The 24,930-nt window shown below is 37.5% G+C and overlaps 1 protein-coding gene across 4 annotated transcripts in view; it reads right to left on the bottom strand.

The window, feature by feature from the left end:
• Positions 1–435: 435 nt before the first annotated feature.
• The window catches only part of ITPRID2 (ITPR interacting domain containing 2), a 38,386-nt gene continuing 13,891 nt past the window's right edge, over positions 436–24,930 (bottom strand). For 2 of the 4 annotated variants that reach the window (XM_043487661.1, XM_043487662.1), the window contains exons 9-18: positions 22,248–22,320; positions 18,272–18,360; positions 15,138–16,343; positions 13,035–13,112; positions 12,829–12,956; positions 12,278–12,428; positions 11,063–11,128; positions 9,929–10,393; positions 2,180–2,296; positions 436–1,592 (exon numbers count right to left, since the gene is read on the bottom strand). In XM_043487661.1, the coding sequence (XP_043343596.1) occupies positions 2,192–2,296; positions 9,929–10,393; positions 11,063–11,128; positions 12,278–12,428; positions 12,829–12,956; positions 13,035–13,112; positions 15,138–16,343; positions 18,272–18,360; positions 22,248–22,320 (2,361 nt within the window). In that variant the 3' untranslated portion in view covers positions 436–1,592; positions 2,180–2,191. The remainder of the gene's footprint in view (positions 1,593–2,179; positions 2,297–9,928; positions 10,394–11,062; positions 11,129–12,277; positions 12,429–12,828; positions 12,957–13,034; positions 13,113–15,137; positions 16,344–18,271; positions 18,361–22,247; positions 22,321–24,930) is intronic. The other 2 variants (XM_043487663.1, XM_043487664.1) reach the window with 2 other exon arrangements.

Genomic DNA, 24,930 nt, shown 5'->3' with positions numbered 1-24,930 from the left:
TGATTAGTTAAAAATCATTGATATCTGTATCAGTATTAATATCAGTGTTTGGTTTATATGTATCATTACTATTATTAGAATCAGGTAGACAAATTGCTGAATTTGACTGAGAATTTGACTGAATTTGGCCAGAGAATAATATTTTAATGTCTGTTCTTTGTAGCTTAACAGTACAGTTTAAAGAAAATTTTTGACTCAGATGGTAATAATTAAGACTACAGAACTAGATGAGACCAAGAGGCATCAGTGTGCATTCTTTCTCCATGGTGGTCTAGTCTTAACCACATTTTTGAAAGCATCATAGACGCCTTTTCAGGAAAAGAGAATTTTAGCCTATTAGATTATATGCTCCAATTCTTTTGGATCTTGTTACTTATCAAATCTAATCCAAATTCTTCATGTTGTGGTTCAAGAAAATAAATCACTAAAAATATGTTAGGCAAAATAAATACTTTATTAATTTTTTTTTTAGAAATCAGCCTTTGTGTGATGTGATAATTCAAACATTTAAAAAACCTTTTAGATATTCTTTCAAAGTATATTGTTAACCTCTCAACCACTTTTGATTAAAATTTCACACAAAGAAATATAATAGGAGTTGAAAATTATAAATGCTAAAGAATAATTCTAATAACATCTGGTTGTTACTTTACACATTTATTTAACATATATAAAACCAAATAGGAAACTACCTTCCTTTTTTTCCCCCATAAAACAAACAATTCTCACTGGTTAAGAATGAATTGAAATTTATGAGAAAACAAAAATCTAAATTACTTCCATTTTGAAAAAACAAAACCAGCTTATTCATTTCTATCCATTCAAGTCACAGGCCCCATTATTTTGGCAATACTCTACTAGTTAATCTAAAAGAAGAAACATGTCCTTATAATAAAGAAGTCTGGACAATGCAAAAAAGTACATAGTGTTTAACATAAGACGTGTTTCCAAAGAAACAAACAAACAAAAATTCCCGAACTACATAAGCTACAATAAAATTACAATTGTCTTGGGTGAAATAACAATGCTTACAGTGTAAGAACATTAAGTAGTTTTAGGTAACATAAATTCTATCCTACTGCTATTAGTAACCTCCTCAAGAATGAAAAGCAGTTTTGACAACAGGATAGTTTTTCTTCTCGGAAGTGACACTAATTAATAGCAGTGGAGGGAGTATCATTGGTTGTTTCAAGCTCTCAAAAAACGAACCAGTTATTGCACAGTAAACACCTCATAGAGGTCAGTGTTTTAAGAAGCTAGTCTGAAGAAATATGTTATTTATAAGGTGGTTAAGTATGGAAGTTTTCAAGTTTTAAAATTAATTCTAACTAGGCAATCAACAGGAAAATACTGACATACAAATAAATATTAGGCTTTTCAAATGGCTACAGTTTTGATAGTTTAGAAAAGAAATAAAGTCAGCAAAGTGCCTACATTTCTATGTTTTTTGAAAAGATATGCACAGAAGAAATAAACATTGTATACAGTAGCCCAGCTCAGCAGCAAGTATCTTCTGAAGCACAAATGACCCCTCCACCAGTGTATATCATTGGTAACTCCAGTATCACACAGCTAATAGGACCCACGCCAACCTTAAAAGAAGAAAGAAAAGTAAACATTACGCGTTTTTCACTTATTACTGAAGAGTCTTTAAAAGGAAGGATGAGAATAAAGATCCTCCATTATCTATTACGACATGATTAGATGTGAGACCTAATGTACTATGTACAATGAAGCCTATGGGATGTTTCTTTAAAAAACAAAAGATACTAAAAATTTATGATTAAGTCTTGAAATCTTGGACACAACTGAAGCAACTTGGTATGCACGTATGCTTGATGTCTTTATCCATTTGAAGTAATATTATAACCAGGGCAGTGTTATCAAAATTCAGGTTTGAAGGTCCCAATTTCCCCAATTCCAGAATCTATTTACTATAATGAAATTTCAATAAAATGATAAAATATCAATATCACTTGAAGGTTTGAGATTATGAGATTTGACTCACTTAACACTTCAAATGAGGTTATAAAAGGTTTTCACACTGTAAAATAACATATTACATACTTCCTAAAAATAAAAATTTAGCTAGGGAAACAGACCTATATACTAAGAAAAAGCATTAAAAACTAAGTACTAAGTTACATTTAGCTAAACAAAGAAATTCAGAAAAATTTACCTATAAATTCCACTAGTGACTATCTTGCTTAGAATGGGATGCTTTACTTGAAGATACTGCTGCCAGAAGTCCACTTACAATTTCCCGTCTGATTTCCCCAACAATAGACTCTTTAATCTAGAATGGAAAAAGAAGAAAATGAGAATTTAACAGTATCACTATAATCCATTTTATTCTGTTATCAGAAAAAAACAAGTAAATGACATTTAATTTCCACAGTCAGCTAAACTACAGAGAAAACTAAACCTTCATGTAAATCCTTCATGAAATACAGAGAGCAAGCAGGGAATCACATCCATCTATCCTCAAACTTGGATCTTGTTCTGAGATTTGTCTAGCATAATTCAAATAACTCCATTACAAAATATCACACTTCTCAAGTTGAGAACATTAACAAATGTTAAAACTTCATAGGTAATTTACCCTATGACACAAAATAACCTGAAAGAACTGATTATTATGTTCACTTTTATGTTTGTTTTTTTTTTAATTAATGTCTATCTACCTAATGGCAGAAAGCAAAGAGGGACTAAAGAGCCTCTTGATGAAACTGAAAGAGAAGAGTAAAAAAGCTGGCTTAAAACTCAACATTCAAAAAACTAAGATCACGGCATCTGGTCCCATCACTTTTCAAGGCAAATAGATGGGGAAACATTGGAAATAGTGACAGACTTTATTTTCTTGGGCTCCAAAATCACTGCAGATGGTAAACGTAGCCATTGTTCCTTGGAAGAAAAGCTATAACAAACTTAAGACAGCATATTAAAAAGCAGAGATTATTACTTTGCCAACAAAGGTCCATATAGTCAAAGCTATGGTTTTTCTAGTGGTCATGTATGGATGTGAGAGTTGGACCATAAAGAAGGCTGAGTGCTAAAAAAATGATGTTTTCAAACTTGTGGTGCTGGAGAAGACTCTTGAGAGTCCCTTGGATAGAAAGGAGATCCAACCAGTCCATCCTAAAGGAAATCAATTCTAAATATTCATTGGAAGGACTGATGCTGAAGCTGAAGCTTCAATACTTTGGCCACTTGATACAAAGAGCTGACCCATTAGAAAAGACCCTGATGCTGGGAAAGATTGAGGGCGGGAGGAGAAGGGGACAACAGAGGATGAGATGGTTGGATGGCATCACCAACTCAATGGACAGGAGTTTGAGCAAACTCGGGGAGATACTGAAGGACAGGGGATCCTGGTGTGCTGCAGTCCATGGGGTCGCAAAGAGACATGACTTAGTGATTGAACAACAACAATCTCTTGGAAATTAGCAGGATACTTAAGTGGTCTCATTGTTAAAAAAACACATTAGTGACAAAATAAATATACAGGTGTATTCCCTATTTCTACTAACTGAAAGCAAAGTATCTAAGGAAGTTACATATTATTCTAACCTAACATGTACATTTTAAGTGGAGAGAATAATGTTCATTTAGTAAAATATAGTTTAAAACATGAAAAAAAAAATCCTCTGAACAGCCATAAGGTCCGTCTAGTCAAAGCTATGGTTTTTCCAGTAGTCATGTATGGATGTGAGAGTAGGACCATAAAGCAGGCTAAGCACGGAAGAATTGATGCTTTTGAACTGTGGTGTTGGAGAAGACTCTTGGGAATCCTGTGGACAGAAAGGAGATCAAACAAGTCAATCCTAAAGGAAATCAACCCTAAATATTCACTGGAAGGCCTGATGCTGAAGCTGAAGCTTCAATACTTTGGCCACTTGATACAAAGAGCTGACCCATTAGAAAAGACCCTGATGCTGGGAAAGATTGAGGGTGGGAGGAGAAGGGGACGACAGAGGATGAGATGGTTGGATGGCATCACCAACTCAATGGACATGAGTTTGAGCAAGCTCCAGGAGGTGGTGAAGGACTGGGAAGCCTGGCATGCTGCAGTCCATGTGGTAGGAAAGAGTCGGACAGGACTGAGCGACTGAACACCACCACCAAAACCACCATAAACTCTAAATAAGTCAATATTTAGTTGTATGGCATGTTTGTCACCTGTCTGAAAACTTTGCTTTGAATGAGGATTTACATGTCATTTTATTGTTGGAAAACGAAAACAAATATAGAGGCAATGACAATTCCCTCAAGATTTTCTTCTCCAGATGCCCAACACTACACATGCACACCTCCATCTTTTTCTCTCTGATTTGTGGCCCCATGGAATGCAGCCCACAAATCTCCTCTATCTGTGGGATTTTCCAAGCAATAATACTTGGGTGAGTTGCCATTTCCTCCTACGAGGGATCCTCCAGACCCAGGGATCAAACCCACAGCTCCCGCATGTCCTGCACTGGCCACAGATTCTTTCCCACTGAGCCACCTGGGAAGCCCAGGGCATCACCTCTGAGTAGCCCTTTGTGAAGGCTTTAGATGTGTGTTTCCTCAAAAAAACTGATAATGCCTTCCTGAATTAGCACTCAAGACACACTCAACCAGCTTTTAAAAATTCTACATTTCCAGTTTCCTGTCAGCCTATCTCTTTCCTAAAATGTTCCTAAGTACATCCTGAACACATCTCAATGGAAGTCTTTCCAAAAATGGCTCTGTAATAATGTCATGCAATATATACATTACACAATATATATATATATATTTATACATAGATATTCAGAGAAACAAATGCTCCTTAACTACCAACTGTCTGTACTGAAACATATTTAAATAAATAAAATTTTCTCATTTTACCTTCTACTTTAAACATCAAAGGTCTGTTAAGTTCATAGTCCTTCAGATTCATTTTTTAAACAAATATATATTGGATACAAATATGATACCAGAATTTCTTTGCCACAGCATACAAGTACAAATGCAGTGTGTTAAATTAGATCCTCTGTAAATCCATATTTACAAAAGACAATGAGTTAGCAGAGTCTTTCAGTCCTGTTGTCCAATGCACATCTCATCATACTTCACTCAAAAATTTTTTTCATTCTTCATCATTCAAAAACAAACTAGCCCAAAAGTATTATCTACAAACCAAAAAAGTGTGCCAACATTTGGGGGGTGGGGATGGGTGCAGATATCACTGCAGTAAAACATAAAAAAGTCTCTACCAAGGATGTTATTATCTAGTTGGACTCAGAACAAATATTTCATAAAATATTAAAGAGGAAAAACTGTTAACTCGTTAGTGATGTAAGAAGAGAATAAAAAATGAGAGACTAGAATGGGATAGAAGAGGAAAAAGTTATCAAATAATAGCAAACTTTAAGACAGTAATGAAAAAGTAAGGCAAATTGCAGACAACAGTGAGGATGAAAACAGCAGCAAGAGCACCTTAAGAGAGGGAGCAGAAAGAGGCCTAGCTGATAAGATAGTTCCTACCAGTTAGAGAGGAGAGGGACTCGGAATAGGAAGGGTGCCTCAAATGGAAATTTATCAGCATGTTCTGGCACACAGGAAGTGCTCAGTGAATGTCTGAATAAATGCCGCCAATGGGAGAGTGAGAGAGAGTATCACGCGCAAACAAGAACAGACAGTGAGGAACAAAGGACCACCTATAAGTGCTGCAGAACGACAGAACGCCTTTGGTAATTTACTGAAGTGGTAAATGTATGAACAAATACATGAGCTCCAAAGTCTCCCATGTGACAGAGGTGGGGAAGGATAAGTGGTGAGAAAATCAGTGGAATGGATGGTGAAGTCCATTTTATAACTTCCACAAAGTAAAATCCGCTGCAGACAGACCAGTTGAGATCACGGAGGGCATGCACACTGGCACATTACCAAGGTGACGGCAAGCCTGAAGTGGGGGCAACACGTCCATCTACTAGCCTCTCCCGGGTGCCTCGTGTGCGGTAGCCATCACTGCACCGTCACTAACAGGGCTGCAGCAAGACCACAGGCAAGCTGCGCGTTCACCAAAACACATCCAAGAGTGGGCCAGATGAGAAGGTTACTCAGAGGCATGCACCAAGCCTAGGAACTTCAATGAACAGAGAAGAAAACTCGACACAGAGCAATCCATCTGTATACTCTGACATTTAGTTCTGTTCAATTTGCTTCTGTGGACACATGCTCGTTTATTCTATCAAGTAATCTTTTTTACTTACTTTTTCTTTCGGTGTTCTCTTTCAAAAGAATTCTACTGTATCAGTATTATAAGTAATGAAAGCAATCTTTTTAAAAAACTTCACATATGGTGAAATAATGGAAACAAAGGCCTGACAGACATCGTTGTTTTCATGCACCCGTGAGAGCAATAAGAACACTTCCCTAAAAGTGTTTGCCAAACATGCTTAATCCTCACCTGCAAAACTGTTCAACCCAAGCTTAAATCTTCCCTTCCTGAATAATGGCTTTGTTAACAAGGTTAGGGACCCAGAATTTGCTGGGAAGACAATTCTGTTTTTCTTGGTAGCTGATACAATAAGAGTTTAAAAAAACTGGAATTCAGTACCATTATATTAAAGGAAAAATATTAATTTTAATATTTTAATGAATTCAATTTTAAATGAACAGAATCAAGACGAATCTGAATTTTAAATATTTTGCAAAGTTTAACAGAACACCATTGTAACTGAGCTAAAATGATAATAACCCAAATGATTGTTAAAATTATAGATGACATTAGACTAATTTATCCATTAACATATGCTTTTAAAGTGCTTCAAAAGAGTTTATTTTTTTAAGGACATCAATGTTCCTCTTATGCCCTGTCTAGTCTACTATACAATTTGCTTGGTAAGCTCTTCTTTGGACACAGTTAAAGGGTCAGTGTTAAGCTAAAGTTCCTCCAAACTATGTCAAATTCTGAATCAGGAAGTTTCTAACTAACAGTAACAAATTCTGAAAAATTCTTCAAACATTTGTCTTACATGTCAGTCCTTCAAATTATAAAATCTCCCATACTTAATACGGAGGTTCTTATAAATCATTAAGTAATTCTCTAGCACCACCACAGTATGACGGGAACAACCAAGCTTTCTATATATGCTAAGTTCTACCAGCCCAAAAGAATCAATGTTCTGGTTTAGGGATGCTTTGAAAGTGAAAGTGAAAGTCGCTCAGTCTTGTCTGACTCTTTGTGACCCCACAGACTATCCATGGAATTCTCCAGGCCAGAATATTGGAGTGGGTAGCCATTCCCTTCTCCAGCAGATCTTCCTGACTCAGGAATCGAACCAGGGTCTCCTGCATTGCAGGTGGATTCTTTATCAACTGAGCCATCAGGAAATCACTTATAGCACATATCAGGCCATCCATTGACAACATTAAAAATGAGGACTCAAGTGTGCATTAAGAGAGTATTTGTGCCAAATGAGTATAAAAAGTCCAGTTTTCAAGGAAATTTTTCAAACCAAAGCAAGCTAAAGGGAACAAAAATACCACATTTTGTGTCAAGGGAGACGGGAAGTACCTTAAAACTGATTTCCTCAGTTAACAAATACGTTGTGGAGAAAAATAATTACTTAGTTCTACTCAAAAATTGATCTTTGATGTGAAACACCATCAGGCACACCTAACTAACTGAGCAAGGTGGATGTATAAAGCCTGCTAAATATTAGCCAGACACAACCAACCTACAAAATAATTACATTTATAGGACAAATAAATTTATAGAATTAAGATCTTTTAAATTTCAATTTTAATTCATGTCATGAAGTGAAATTACATACATGCAGTGTCTTCTGCTACTGACAGAATGCTTGTTTTGTAAGTGTTAATTTGTCTGAATGTTAGCTGAACCTAGGAACAGAGTACCCAACATGGACAAACATTAAACAGCTACTTAGTTCACTGTGTTATGAAGCACACCTATCTACATCTGGCATTACAATTTCTGTTGGATTTCATTATCACCCCCCCTCTACCACTTCACAGTAACTCACAAGTAACTTATTTTGCAGCCCTTCCAAAATCCAATTCCAGAAGCAAATTTCAGGTCTTTTTCAAGGCAGTGTCACACTATTGCAGCATTTATTTCTTAACAAAACAGTGTTACTGTTCTTATTAGGTTTTCACCTTTTCAAAAATATGTCACTGACAAAAGTTTTGAATGTTATGCTTCTAATATTATTTTCCCCATGAGCTCTGTAGATTTTACTGCACAAATCTGCACAGCATGATTTTTAGGAATGCATATATTAGTGTCATATAAAGCAAAACTGACTTTATTTTCAAGGTACTTCTCAAGCTACTGTCATGCAGCTGTAAATAATGGTACCTCATACATGAACTAATCTCTGGACCCAGAGGAGCAATGGCTCATTTGAAAAAAACATTTTGGTATGTTGCCATCAAGTTACCATTTTAAATATAGCAATGTATCCCTGTCCATCCCAAACTTCCTAAATATCCCCCTCTCCCTTCCCCTTGCCAACCACAAGTTCAGTTCTCTAAGTCTGCAAATCTCTTTCTGTTTGTAAGTAAGTTCAACTGTATCATTTCTTTATAGATTCCACAGACAAGGGCTGTCATCCTGTATTTCTCCTTCTCTGACTCACTCACTCAGTATGACAACCTCTAGGTCCGTGCATGTTGCTGCAAATTGCCACCACCATTCTTGACCTATAACCACTAAAAATTTGTTCAGTATTATTCACAAATTAATTCTAAAAATGTGTTACATTCACATTACTGAATTCACTGGAAGTACAAAGATTAAAAAGAGGGAGCCACTGACTTATTTCTCTGGTTCATTTCAGTATTTTCCATTTCTAAATCCTTACTTCTCAGCACATTATACTAAATGCTTTTCTGTATGATTTTTCAACTGTTCCCTGAGTTAGTTCTATTTACCTTCCTACTAGACTTTAGGCTTAAGGATTTCATGGTCTTACATCCATTTTGCTTTTCTCCTTTACAGAACAGGTACTCATTAAGACACTTGCAAACCATTTTTTTTTTAAAACACAGTAAGCTAGTCTTCTTTTCACTAATGGAAAGAATGAATGATCCCTTTTATCATGAATTTTAGTATCCCAGTTGGAAAGAGCTACGAATAATTATGGTTCTTCCTCAGAGTTACTCTTAAGACAGGGAATAGAATGAGAAAAATAAATTCAACACGTATAATTTTTATCTTATGCACTCTAATGAATTTTGCATCCAAAGACATAATGTGATTTGAGAAAAGGAAAAAAAAAAGTCATACATAAATATGTATCTATAGCAGTCTCCTTTTTAAAATTATATCCATACTGTTCCTTACTATCTGACCCTGGTGCCAAAAGCAACTATTTTACTAATTTCTCAAATATTTTGCCTTTGATTATTAGTCTTCCTAAGCTTCTGCAGTCCTTTCAGTAACCTAGAACTATTGTTAAATGCTTCAGGTCTGCATACTGCTAATCACACAGGGTAAACTTTAATTTCCTATTTTATCTTTGAATGACTTACATAATTTCTATAGGTCTCTACTCACTAAACCAAATAGATTAAATTCTTCATACTTCTTAAAATCTCAATTGACATTATAAAATAGCAGATTTTAATTGTGGAAGAGATCTAAATTATAATCCTTAATTTTACAAAGGTGGAAGCAGAAGTCTAAAGTCCTCGTCACATGTTCACCTATTTTGAAACCTACACATACCTTCTTCACCAAAGTGAATATAGAGAATCGCAATTATTTCACATGGGAGTATGAAATTTGCAGACACAGCATTACAAACATAATAGAAATGAGCTGAATCAATGGGAAAATTACTGAATACAGTCAATCAAAGGAGTATCTTATAAATAATTAATGTTAAAATGAAACCTATTCCAAATAAATTAATTAAGCATAGATTTTACTCACCTCCCTTATGACTTGCTGTAACTCATCTTGCTCCACATTTTTATGCACTTCCTCAGCAGCTGGCAATAATGAGACTTTTCCATGTTCTTCCTCCACTTCAGATTTAGGTCCTACAGCTTCTGAGGTTTCTTCAGTTGCTCCAGCTTCCTCAGAACTTTCCACATCTGGAGGTGTCTGCACAGAGCCTGTTCTAGAAGGAGCAGTTGGTGTTAGGGCCACTGACGCTCGGAATAATTTCTTGCTTGGTACCAGATGGGTTTTGGGTTTGCCCACTGAGTCAACAGGAGGTACTCCAGTTCTTCTACTGGCATGAGAGGGACCAGAACATACAGAAGATGACTCTGATGTTGCTTGGGAAAAAACAGATTCTGAGCTTTCTCCAGGAGGAATTTCAAATCCCATTTCTCCATGGCCCAGGCCCAATTCAGACTTTAGGTATGACTGTTCCCGCATCAGTTCAGTGACCTAGAGATCAGGAAAACTGTAATTTTTCTCTTAAATTAAGACTGGTAGTTAAAAGAAGATTAATATTCTCGATGCTGCCCCAAATCATTTAACTTGTAGAGACATGATTCAAATGCACTCATTTAGTTACTACTCAATTTCATTTGCAAAAACAGCAAGAAAAATTCAAATTCACAGTGAGATCAAGCCATAAAATGTTTAACTAGGCTATAGTTGGATGAAATTTTACTTGGTTCCACATGGGTGTCCAAATTACTTACAAAGAAAAGTAACCAGTAAAAAAAACTCATAATGCCCTCAAATGAACTAATTCGTTTAAAATACAATAAAAATCAATCTTTGTTCAAAATGTAGTCATCTTAAAGATCCAATTACCTAAAGAACCTGGAATCAGACTGTGAAAGCACATTTCCTGAAATATAAATTACTTTTTATGATGCATTACTTCCTTTAGGCCATAAAGATAAATCATTATTGCAATTAACTGGCTTTCTAGTGGCCAAAGATAGCAATGGACTTCCAGAAGTTCCAGACTCACTTCTAATCAAATTAACTAACTTATCAAATTGTGTATTTAATTTTTTTTTACCATCTACATTAGGAAAACTGTGTGTTTATGAAATATTATATCATTCCCTTCCCCAGTGATTTAAAAGGAAAGAGGCTTACTGGTTCCATTACATTCAATGGAGAAGGGCATGACAAGTTATCAGCGCTTCTACTGCCACACATTCCCTGAAAAAGTAAAACAATATATATATATATATGTGATATATGTGTGTGTGTCTGTGTGTAGTTTTTTCAAATTGCAAGTGCTTTATAATAAAATGAGCTAATTATTGCTCTAAAGCAGTCTTTTATGTCACAAAAGTCAGCCTCAGCTGTCACAGGACCCTATAAAATGTGTTACTGTGACTGAAGGTTGCACAGAAGATGTTCTGATTCTCTGATCTCACCAATGCACATTTCTCAGAATAATAGATCAAAACTGTCAATGAGATCAAATAGATCAAAACTGTCGATGACATATTCATTGATAAGATATTCTTAATCTGTGCTATACATATATATATGTATCGGAGAAGGCAATGGCACCCCACTCCAGTACTCTTGCCTGGAAAATTCCATGGATGGAGGAGCCTGGTAGGCTGCCGTCTATGGGATCACACAGAGTCGGACATGACTGAAGTGACTTAACAAAATCGGTTATGTTCAATTAACAAAGAGAAGAGTTCAGTGTTTCAACATTTCAAAACAACATTCTACAACTGAAAGATTTTGGCAAAAATAAGAATACAATTGTTGAAGTTGAAATTGCATGAAAAGGAACATTAGGAGTAAGAATAGTGGTACAAAAAGGAGAGAGATAGTGTTTGTCTCTATTCTTGTTTGTATACATGTTTCTCTGCTTTTACAAAGATCTTATTTGATTCCTTAAAAAACATATAGAATGGAAAAGAATCCAAAATAAAGGAAAAGTGTAAAGGGAACAGTTCTTTTTCAAAGGCAAGAAAGGGGGAAAAAAAGGTTACATGAAATATATATATGTGTGTTCTTCAGTTATACACAATGAGTAACATCTAAATTAGTCATATGCTAACCTACTATCATTTATCCTTTAAAATCCTTAAATTTTTGCATTGGTCTTTATTCTCTATTATTAAATTATGATTTTTCAATATATACATATATGAATATGCTAAATATTTAAGAAGTTAACCACAACTTACACATGCCACTGATTTGTGGGAAAGGCTCATTAAACACTGCATGTTCCTAATGCCATTAAAACATGTTGTTTTTAAATTAAGGCACGTGTCCTAAGTTGCGAGCAACGTCATCAGCAAGTTCTGAGTGAAAGCTGTGACGACCGAGGGCGCATACCATGAGGGCCGAGGGGCGGAAGGGGGGCGGCGCGTGCACCGGCCGGAGCTGCTCCTCCAGCCCCAGCAGGCGCTCCTCCAGCTGCAGCTCCAGGTCCTGGAGTTCCATTCGGACTGCACTTCTCAAACTCTGCAACTGATCAACTTCATACCTGTTAGGAGGCACAGAGCTCGAAAAAGCAGCTTGGAAACTCAGCGCTCACAACTCTCACAAGCTTTGGGACGGTGCTGAAACGCCAAGTTCTACAGACAGCACAACAGCGTCTGCAATAAGTATAACCACCGTAACTGCGTTTTCTTCCTCTAGCTTTCATCACAAATATTCCAGACAATAAGAAACAGATTCCAGCCACTGTCTTCCTCAGTTCAGCGAAGACAGAGAAGATTACTTAGCAAAACATTGTGCCCAATTTTATTTACACTGGCTCATAGACTACATAAAGGGTACACAGCAGTATAAATAAAATTCAGCTTCCAAAAAAAAAAAATAGTTACCAATGCTTTTTAGAATGAAAATATTTTAGGTCAACATTAAGACATATGAGCTTTTACCTTTCCTCCTCAGTCATATGATGATAAACCATGGTTTGCTGACGCAGCATTGCCAATTCTAAATCCATCATTTGCGTTCTAAACAAATTCAGGCTCCGCCTCATTACTTGGAGCTCCTGAAAAGTATTCTAAAATGCAATATAACAGCATTAACTTCCAAATCACACCAATTATTCTGTAACACAAAGATTTAAGTAACAACTTACTTCATAAAGAGGTAGAACAGATGATTTCTGAGTACTATACGGAGCAGCAGCAAGATCAGGTCCTCTCATCATAGGGTACTTCAAAAGAGTGAAAGTCCGATTAGAAAGCAATGTTAAAGTGACTACTTCCACATCATCTAAGGTGTTAAAAAGGCAGAATTTGGGGTGTACATATGCTTCTCTTTGGGGCATAAAACAAAACCTAAAACCACTTCATGTTATAAGCAGAAATCAGATAAATCAGTCACCAGTACCACCTACTACTTCTATCTGTTTTAGTTGTAAGTCAGTATATTTGGAACAGGAAAGAGGCAAAGGAATATATATAGTTTAAATCTATTAATATGTCTTACAGGACCTCCTTCTTGCCTTGAGAAAGTAGAAAAATAAAAACAAAACTCAGAAATATAGAAGCAATAGCAAATGTCGTTCTGAGATCACAGAAACTACCAACTTGGCTGAAGAAAGTGGCAAGCAATCACCACACTCATTCTTAGATATCTGAGTATCTACTATGCATCACTTAGGTAGTGAAAAAGATAAAAGGAAGACAGAAGGCATTCTCAGCCTTCAAGCATTCTCACAGTGGAAGAAACAAGGAGAAAACAGAAGTAGAAACATATACATAATGTTGGCTGGGGTTGGTGTGGGGACTGCTGTGAGGAAAACAACCAAAAATCCAGACTAGGTTAAGTGTTCTCGATAGTGATAACACCTCAGCCGTACCTTAACAGGAAACAGGACTTGGTCAGGTGAAGAAAGGCAGGGGCAGACCAACCCAGGTTAAAAAAAAGTGGCATGTGTGAAAAAACCAGACAGCTAGGGACACACACCTACGCAGGAACCCGTATGTGGAGCGTGCTCACAGGGAATGGGCCTGGTGAGACGGGCAGAGGCCAGGCGATAACGCACATGTCTACTGAGGTGGGGTGGAGTGAGGATGGGGAAATGAGCTGAGTTACTGATGGAACACGGAAGAGAAAACCACATCTAGAGCAGAACAAGCTGGTCTAGACAGGTGGGACATGAAGGTGTAGGTGGACAGGACCCTGGGAATCCCCAGCTGCCCATAACTGCAGCTGAAATGTTAATTTCTCATTTGTAGACAGAACTATATTTTGTAAGGAAGAAAGAGAGACACCCACTTTCTGGTTAGACTGAAAATCATTAGTAGAAGATAATCATCATGAGGATAAAATCTCTGCTTAAAAGTGTATTTTACTACATAACTTTCATTTTTACTGTCAAAGGGGCTTCCTGTCTACATCATCATGAAAAGCAATGCATTAAATACACTCTAGGCTTCTCGACTCTTAGCTGAACCTCCTGCTCATTACATTCCACTGTCATTTTCTTCATTTCCTCAACTGCCTAATCTAAGTAGCTTAGAAAGAGATTCAGAAAGGCAATGTGAAAGGCAAACCAAGAGACAATTTACTTCTTTTTCAAAACTTATTTTGGAAATTATTTCCATCCCACTCACAAATCTGAGAGCAGGGACTTTAAAAGTGACAAGACACACGGACTATTTTTATTCAGATTCACGCGTTTACCTGATTTTTTTCTCTTCTTTTAACCCAGTGGAAGCAGACTAATTCTGTACCAGGAGACCAGCGTCAGGAGTCAGCAGATGAAGGAAAAGCTTAGTCAGAGAGCAACGAGTGGAGCCAGGAGAACACACGGCGACACAGAAGCCAAGGGAGGAAAACTTAGAGAGAAGTGGTGAACACTGTCAGATGGAAGAGAAAAGGACACGCAGCACTTGAGAAGTGTTCTTTTTTAATGACAGAGACAACTTGACTAAGACAGAGACGATGGTGGAGAGGCTAAAGAAAGGAGGACACCTAAAAAACAAAAGCTCTTCTCTAGGAGGGAGACTGGGAACAGAGACATTCACCTTGTTCAGAGTTAGCTACAGCTTTTCCCTTGAGTTAGGAAGGAAGAGGCTGGGGAGGGCGGGGGCAGGTACAGACAAATTTAGGAATGCAAGAAAATGAGGCTGAGGTGGTTGGTGTCTGATGGCTCCTAGCTTTTCAGTGAATTAAGAGGAACTCAGACCAATAAAAGAAAACAAGAGTAAGAAAGATAAACTTGGTTTCATACCTGTGAAAGATTCTGCAGTGAATTTCTAATATCATGCAACACTCTTCGCAGCTGCATCTCGATGGCAGAAGGGGGGTTCACAGAGCATGCTCGGTAAGGGGAGGCGTGCCTGTGTGAGTGAGGACACCCGAGGGGGGCCGGGAAGGCACTGCAGGCGGCGCCCGACACGCTGGGGACACTGTGGGTGCTCAGGGTTCTCATGTGCTCACACAGGGGCCGCTCCTGCCACTCGGCCTGGAGAGAGTGCAGGGAGCAGGCGGACTGGGCGCCGGGCGCCGGGCCGGGCAGCGGCCAGGCCGGGCTCCCCCGCTGACGGCGCTCCTCCGACCGCGGCGCCTCGCTCGGGCCGGCGGCTTCTTTCTTCCCAGGTGTCGGAGAGATGAAGATAGTGGATGTGACTGAAGACTGACCATCGTGCTCGCTCGCTCCTTTTTCTAATCTCTGCTCCTCCTCCTGTGTATACTTGTAGGTGAAGGATGGGGGACTGCATCTGGTCTCTTTTCCAGGGGACAACCGAACATTGACCGATGACACAACCCTTACTGGGCTCAGCAAGGTGGTTGGTAAAGACTGAGACCTCCTTAGCGGGTAGCCAGCTTTTGCAAACAGGTACCTCTGTTTTAACAGATCTTTTGACTTTATCAAACTACGCCCCACTCTTTGAGTAGACAGACTACAAACCTTCATCTGTGCTCTTTGTAAAGCTGTATTAACTCTGTCCACAGAAGAAGGCGACCCCGCTGTATTTTCAGCCCCTTTCTCACCGCATTTAGCTTCAATAGAAGCCAGTGATTTTAGAATGTGGTGGGTAGTATACTGGACATATTCACATTCGCTGCTTTTATCCACGTCACTTTCGGCACTTGCTTCCCTTAGTAATTCCACAGGCTGTGCTGCAGACACATCCTCTTTCCTTTTAGTAATTTCAGTGACGTGATCCCCTGCACTCCAGGTGGACTGCTGATGTCCAATGTTCTCAACAGTCTGGCACTGGAGGAAATCCTGGCCATCTGACCTTCTCTCAGCAACTGCTGCTGCCTTCTCTCCTTCCATCTGAGGACAGGTAAGAGACTCCTCCTCTGATTCCTTAAAATAAGGCTGGTCTTGTGCCGTTGGTGTGACAAGGTCTTCACCAAATGATGTGACCGTTGTCTCACTGTCACAGCTATCTGCACTACTCCCCATGGCTTGCAAGGACTCATGAACCTGTGAGAGGAAAACAGGTAGAAGGATGGAGAATTCAAAGTAGGAGCATTAACAAAACACCAAACTGCTATGATGCTTCTATTCTTTTGGAGTCTCCCACCTTGGTTTTGGCTCTGGTGCTGTTCTAAACTGCTTTCAGTGTCCTTGATCAACAACAACTCTGCTTTCTCACAAAGATTATTCCAGATCTTTACTATTTTCCTTAAATACCCCTTTCAACATCCATCTCCTTTCCTTCCTGGAACAGGAAATGGCAACCCACTCCAGTAATCTTGCCTGAAAAATTCCACAGACACAGGAACCTAGCGGACTACATTCCATGAGGCTGCAAAGAGTCGGACATGACTGAGCAACTAAGCACTCCTTTCCTTCCAACATATGACACTGACTCAGAGAAAATGGACAAAGATATCTTAACTTCTTCCTCAATACCTACAAACTTCCTTGTACCTTACCCCATCATTCCCTCCTCTCAATTCTGAAAGAAAACTGTGTCTCTTTCAAAGCTAATCCCTCCAATCTACTTCTGACCACCTCTTCTCAAAGGTTAGGGTATTTCTCCAGGTTCATCCCAGACTTTTCTGCATCAAGCTCTCTTTCTCTTAGCCAAACAACTTTCCTAAATCATTACTGTATAAAAAAGACAAAAAGACCTATAACCCTATCATCCTTATTTGAAAAAATAACATAATTCATATCTTCCCTGTCACTGATTTACTCTCCAATCACTCTTCTTATTTAATGCATCAGAACTACTCACTCAAGTACTCAATTTCAGAATAAACAAATTTTCATCTTTTCACTCCAGTGGCTACAGCTCTCCTTTTAAAAGTTTCTCCTCCATCTCTCAATTTTTATGCCTGCTGGATTATTCTGAGCCTCCTTTGAAACTTCTCCTCACTGTCTACTCCTTAAATGGGCGCTCCCCTGGTGGCTCAGACAGTAAAGCGTCTGTCTACAATGCTGGAGACCCAGGTTCAATCCCTGGGTCGGGAAGATCCCCTGGAGAAGGAAATGGCACCCCACTCCAGTACTCTTGCCTGGAAAGTCCCATGGACAGAGGAGCCTGGTAGGCTACAGTCCATGGCGTCGCAAAGAGTTGGACATGACTGAGTGACTTTACTTACTTTACTCCTTAAATGCTGTTTCTAAGGTTCTTTTTTAGGTTCTTTTTTTCTCTTATTCCAGTTTTCTTTAAAATTTCCTTATAGATGTTTTAAAGACTTTTCATGTACATTATGTACTGCACACATAAACTATAAGCTCCTTGAGGACAGTTTAAGACATGCCTGTCTTCTGGGTTATCTAACACACTACAGCATAAAAGTCAAGTGATGTTGAGCAAGCTACGGATCCACAGTTTTAGTTAGTTATTAATTAATTATTATAAAATACTGAAACACAGGCACGGATTGTAAAGAATCTGCCTGCAATTCTGGAGACCTGGGTTCGAGCCCTGGATAGGGAAGATCCCCTGGAAGAGGGAATGGCTACCCACTCCAGTATTCTTGCCTGGAACATTCCATGGAAGAGGAGCCTGGCAAATCCATGGGGTGGCAAAGAGTTGGACAAGACTGAGTGACTAATACTTTCATTTTCTTTCACTGAAATACAATGACGGTAGAAAACTTTTTAAAAAACACAAAATAGGTTAAGGATTAAAATACTCTGTTTATTGGTGGTCCAAAAATGAAAGAGAAGCTTTTTGTTGTTGTTGTTTTTAAATATTCAGTCAGAGAAAGATGAAGAATTAGTGTAACTTAAAATGTATAGACAAATGCTCAGATAATAAGACTAAAATTCTAGGATGCAGATGTTATCATTTGAAAAATAAAGATTGCACAGATTGTCTTAAATATACAGACAGTGAAAAATCACCTAAATATAAAGAAGTTAATCACAACACCGACTACTACAGGAAATATTACCTGAAGATGGTTGAGCGAGAGGCAGTCCGTCGAGTCTTCAGCAAATCCACTGCTATCAGAGTGCTGACTTGCAGTACGTAGTAGTTGATCTACCAAAAGAGACATGCAGTTACACAAAGCTGCTATATAGTACTTCGGTGAGTACCTTTATTACATGATTTCCAAAAGATACACGGTACACAACAGTGACTCTTTCTTAGAAAAGCATACATTACTTATGCCAAATTGTGGCTTCACAGCATAGGAAGGGACTTGAATTCAAATAAAACTGAATCACATCAGAAATTCTCAGTGTTTAGTTGCAAATTAAGCTCTAATTATAATGTATTTTGGTCTTATCCTTGGAGAACCACCTGCTGAAATGAAAAATGGCTCTAATAAAAATTAAAGTCCCAAATAAACCAATTTCATAATGTAAAATATGTAAAGACACTTAGGTGAAATCAGACTTAAATGCAGTGTATAAAAACACCTATGGGCTTCCCCGGTGCTCGGTGGTAAAGAGTCCTCCTGCCGATGCAGGAGACACAGGTGTGAGCTCTGGTCCAGAAAGGCCCCACATGCCATGGCGCAGCTTGGCCCACGGGCCACAACTACCGAGCCTGTGACCTAGAGTCCACGTGCCACAACCACTGAAGCCTGCGCATCTAAAACCTGTGCTCCACAACAAGAGAAGCCACTGCAAGGAGAAGCCCACGCACCATAGCTATAAAGTAGCCCCTGCTCGCCACTCCTAGAGAAAGCCTGCATGCAGCAACGAAGACCCAGCATGACCAAAAATAAATAAATAAAATTCTATGTATTTAAAAAACACCTGTTACCTTCCCAATAAGAAAATAAAAATACAATTAAGGCCAACAAATAATCTATATACAAGAAAACTTAAATGTCTCTGATGTTTCAAATGATGCAAACATTTGTAAGTTATCAAACAATTATTTCTTGGCTGAATGAAACTTAATCACATAGGTTCAACTAGAAGGTGATGTTGTTAATTTTTATCATTCCTGGTTAGTATAACCTAAAAAAATTTTTTAGGTAACTGAAACCACCAACTAAGCACAGTAGGCATGATCACATGCCCGGTCACACTGTGAGAACCACAGTGGGGGAGACTTTACAGCTGTTACCGTTACTGAGGATGACACTTCATGACACAGTCAAGCTCTGCAGAAGTTACAGGCTAAATAAATGGTGTTTACCAAGTCCACATTCATTTAAGATTTGAATGATGGGAAGTATCCCATAACATGTTTGAATAAAATCCAAAATTAATTCTTGGTTGCCTGACTTTGAAAACTATTCTCATTACCTTAGGTTCAACCTGGAGCAACATGAAATGGAATAATATTTTTCCCATTAAAAATGTAAAATAATTCTGTAATGTTTTGAAGTCAACAAAACTGCATAATTAAATATAAGGAACTGATCCATATCCTTGATAAGTTTAGGTAAATTGTAGTAACTGTGAAACTGAATTAGAGTAAGGTGTTACCACAGGTCTTAATTATGCAGTATATTATCTGAGAAAATGATTAATATGCCACAGGAGTCATCGCCATAATTATATGTTTGCATATCTTTTTAAAAAGAAAAACTAGACTCAGTGTTCTGAAAACAGGAACCTTATTTACTCCTCTTTGTATCCCAAGTAACTAGAGCAAGCCAACAATAAAAAGTATTTGCTGAATTAATCAATCTCCATAAAGTTATCTCCCTAAAGCAACAACAGACTTAAACTGTTGCTTAGAGGATTTAGAAGTGAAACTGACCTATCTGCTTGGGCAAAGGGCAGTTGCCAAAGAGCCCAGGAAGCCCTGACCAGCTGCCCTCAAGTTCTCTCCTCTAAGACCTGTCTTGGCCACCGTCCAGTAGAGCCCACGCCAAGCGCACTTCTCTGCAGTTGGCCCCGCCTGAATTCACACACACACATCAGGTCAAGTGTAGACCGCTCAGGCTTCCGAGCAGACGTCAGGCAGTGGAAAGAACAAGGAGAGCTGGGTCACGCTCTGGCTTCACCATCATAAGCGGTAACCTCTCCTCAGAAAATGAGGTAATAGGTCTCCTACCTCACAGTGTTACTTCAGAAACTAAGTAGAATGTAGGTGAAACCATTTTTGTAAACTATAAATTACAATTGAGATTCTTTAGTCAGACATCTCAGTTTCACAAAAGACATAGTTTACCAAAGAAAAAGGCAGAATTAAAAAGAAACAGACTTCTGTCCTAATTGAAGCGGTAAGACATTATATCTAATTAAAAACTAGGAAGTTACAGCAAACATTAAAGTGAGAACAAAACAAAAGGTGTAAATTCTATTTATCCAGTACCACAGAGAAACAGTACACCTGTATACTCTGCTAGGCCAAGGAAAATACTGAACATCTTTGGCAATAAGGAAACTGTTGGACTGCTCTTAACATACCTACTGAATGTTAACTTGTGACATGAGTTGCATCACTAAACCTCTATTGTAAATCCCAGGACTGGATTTGAGATTTAGATTACTGTAGCTTCAAAAACTCTATTACTTAAGTAGGAAGTATTTTTATACATGTGCTGTGTGCATTTTTACTAACCCTGTGAGATGAATGTATTACCAGTGATTCAAATTCTACCACTATGATGAACATACTTGCATATCACATCGAAATTTGGAAGGCTACTTTCAAAAAAATGACTAAAACACTATTGTTCTTTCTCCCTCTTTCATGCATATACACAAAACTAGTTTACTGTTAATTTACAAAGATGTGATTCAAAAAAATGTTACCATTTTTAGTTATGCCACCAGAAATAAGAGCTCCCACAGAAGACAAGAGGAAGAAACTCAGATGTGAACACAAACCACATTCCATCTTTCCCGCCACAGGAAGCTTACTCCTCAAAGATCTTAAGGTAATTATACTGTTTTTATCCCCCTTTTGACACAGGGCAAGCTGCTTTTTCCAATGCATCCCTTTACCTATCTAAAGCAAAGATTCCTGGATGGCTATGAACTCTGCCTTACAGCTCAGGAACACATGTATTTACGGACTCACAAAGGGAAAAAAATTAAGCAGGACAGTTCATTTTGTGTTTGACCAGAACTGTGGTGACCTAGGGAGAGTGAGGATCTTGTTTGCCAGTACTATACTACAATAAAAAAAGAAAATTTATATGCATATTGTTTCATATGGAGTCACTCCAGAGATCAGAAGAGAACATGTAATTTCCTATTCTAGGAACATACATATGAATCTTTGCTTTAAAAAAAAAACAAACAAAAAAACAGGGTGGTTCAGCATGTGTGAAGTTTTAAAAATAAATACTCCTACCTTCAGTGCTCATTTAACTTCTCTTCTCCTTTTCTTTCTCCCTAAATCTCCAAAGCTTTACAACTTTAAAGATGATCAGATATGTTTTTCTTGTTGCAAGTTAAAAGTGAAAGAAATTGATTCAAAGGGTCTTTGGTCAATAATTAATAACTCAAGAGAAGAACAGTACCTACAGCAACTCACCTTTGATCTAGTTTGAATTTAACTAGCTTTAACTATTGCTGAGAAACTGGTGTTTTCTGCCAGAAGCACATTCATGTATTATACCTAGGAGCTGAATTTAAGTAATGAAAACCCAGAGGTGGCTAATACAAGTCTATATCTCACGTAAAAAGTAGGCCTGACTTTGTTGCTCTATCACTTCCCATTTAGCCCTTGTGCAGAACTAAAACATTATTTAGAATACACATAATTGTGCAAGAAGGTCATTACAAGATAAGTGAATTAAAATTACTTTATGAGCACAAAAGTCTTCAGGAAGAAACCAATGGTTCTACAATCAAACCATAATGAAGCATGCACACCTGTGTTCTTAATTTTCTTTTTATATTTATAAGCACTACAAACACTGACCAATAAAAAAAAAAAATACCTTTTCCACATCACCCAAAGACATTTCGGTAATGTGCTTGGAAACCAGTGAGTACGGGTTTACTTACCTCTTTTTGACTTGTTAAGACCTAGCTGGTAAGCAGTAGGAACATGAGGAGCTTCTCCCTCTGTACTTTGGACCTGTAGAAAAGTTTTAGGTAGTTAAAACTTGAAAAATCTGTGGCAAAGAAGAATACTTCTTAATAATCATTTACTAACAACCAATCTAACTAAGGAGGTACCAATGCTTTATATATTTAAAAAATGCAACCTATCTCAAAATTGTTATAATGTCCCACATCTCAATTTTATGATCTATTTTTCAGTTAACAACAGGACTATAAGTTTATAGCTAACAAAGAAAACTAACTACATGTGTGAAGTATAATACTTCATTAAAAATAAGTTGCTATTAAATGAAAAACAGAGCCATAAGAAAAAGTTCTTCTCTAAATGTTAAACTTCAAAGTGTAAGGTCAATCCCAGAGAAACACTAACACACTCACTGCAGCACACCGGCACACACTTAAGGTAATTACAAGTCTTGCATCTTGGAAAACAGCACATCATGCTCCCACTGCAAAATCTTTATAAAAGTCCACAAATTTTCAGGTTTCATATAACCACTCAGGTGTAAGACGGCTTTGTCTTGACATAAATGTTCTTTTAAGATATAATTTGGAAGTTGTACATGGACCAGCAGGTTTCATTACAGGATTAAAATGTGAAAGATCTTAGCCATAAATTCTTCATGAAAATTATGTTCAAAAAGATACCAAACCCGCAGAAGCTGTCCTTTTATGCTGTCTTTTTGTTTTCCTACCTGAACAACTACGTAATTTAGGAATTGCCTGATTCTTTACTCATCATACCCACTCCTCCAATACTCTTATCTATCCTAACAACTTCACTCTATACTAAAACTAAATACTTGCAGGGGTATAATACTAATGCCCAACAGTTTACTCTGTGATGATTTGTACTTAAAATAATAAATAACATCCTAGCAAAGTGGGAAAACCCATCAAACATTTTGGCTTTTGGCCTTGAACAAACTGGAAAGTAAATAGCAAACAAGTTTTAGATAGAACCCTGGTTTTGAGCTATGAATCCCATTCCAGAGTAAGAAATATTCCATAGGCATGAGAGTGGAAAAGCCAACATGAAAACACTTAAAAAGTTAAAGATCTTCTTATCCAGTTTTAAAACTGCTGTGATTCCTGCTTTGTTCTTAGCAGTAGCAGCAGCTACATAGTTGAACATGAATCCACGTTTATGTATCTTTTGAAAACTGAAAGCCTACTGGTCATTTAAAACCATCATCTATAAATTAATATAAAATAGTTTCTACTATTCTTTGTTATTATCAAAAAATTATATTCTTCAAAGCAGCAGACATAAGTTCAACAGGAAAACCATTGTTTTGTGTGCAAAGAAACAAAATACATTTTCTTTTTATAGTCCACAGAAGGTCTATTATTAGCCTCTATTCAGGCCTAGCCTACTTCAAAGAGTTTTCTGTAAACCAAATATCAAACAGACCAAAAAAGTGTAACAGAAATCCAAATGTCTCCTTAATTTTATTCTAAGAATCTCAGTTTAGGCAAAAGATTATGATCTCTCATTTTTAAGTGCAGAATTATCACATATTCTGTTCTTCGTGTGTGTGTGCTCAGTCGGGTTCAACTCTTTGAAACTGCATGGACTGTAGCCCTCCAGGCTCTTGTGTCCGTGAAATTTTCTGGGCAAGAATACTAGAGTGGGTAACCATTTCCTTCTCCAGGGGGTCTTTCAGACCCAGAGATAAAACCTGTGTCTCTTGCATTACAAGCAGATTCTTCACCACTACACCATGGGAATTCCCTATTCTATTCTTTAGATTTATAAAATTAGTCACAAGATAACATGACTTTAATGTATATGTATCTTCAGTGAACTATCCTTCAAGATGTTTCTCCACTGCTAAAAAAAAAAAAAAAAATCTTCCTCTCTCCCTCCACTACAAATTCCATAATTAACAACAACAACAAAAAAGAACAGGGCCCTTAAAAATGAGCTGACAGTATCATATTTTACTAATAAAGCTACTAAAGTCAGGATCCTTCCTCGCACTTACTCAAAATCATCAATCACTTAGAAGACAGACTTGCTAGTGATAATGGTTGAATTTCATAGCTTATTATTGTTTCATTATTAGTTACACTTGTGCAGAGGAAAGCATTCAAATTCAAGATGGGGTACCCCACAGAAAATTATAACCCAAACACAGATCTTAAGGTTTATTTGGCAAGATTTTTCCTATTCCATGGTTTTAAATCCTCAGTGAAATTCTGGTCATTTGTTACAAGTTTATCTTTTACTAAATTAACTATAGCTAAATATTGATAATTGAATTGAGTGATGGAAAATGGGTGTTCCCTCTACTATTTAATCTCTGGGTAAGTTTGAAGCTTCTCATAATAAAAATTAAAAAAAAAACCCACTAAAACAAAATGATAAAATCACTGCGTCTCAGTGTTTTGGGATTTAAAGCTGTAGGAAAACAACTTGATAATAATCCACACATTTGAGTTACTACATTTTAAAAATCTTTTAATCAAACAAAGATTTCTTTTTGAATCAATGTCCTGCTACCATGCACATACCTAGTTTGGTTTTTCAAAACCTGTCACATTTATCTTGACTAAAACACATCTTCTTAGGCACCATACTATTGTACTGTGTTTTATAGATCAGCAACACAGAGAATGT

The sequence above is a fragment of the Cervus canadensis genome, chromosome 15, assembly GCF_019320065.1.
Source record: "Cervus canadensis isolate Bull #8, Minnesota chromosome 15, ASM1932006v1, whole genome shotgun sequence".
Lineage (NCBI taxonomy): Eukaryota > Metazoa > Chordata > Mammalia > Artiodactyla > Cervidae > Cervus > Cervus canadensis.
Note: the sequence above shows the minus strand (reverse complement) of the source record. Positions and strands in the feature narration are given on the sequence as shown.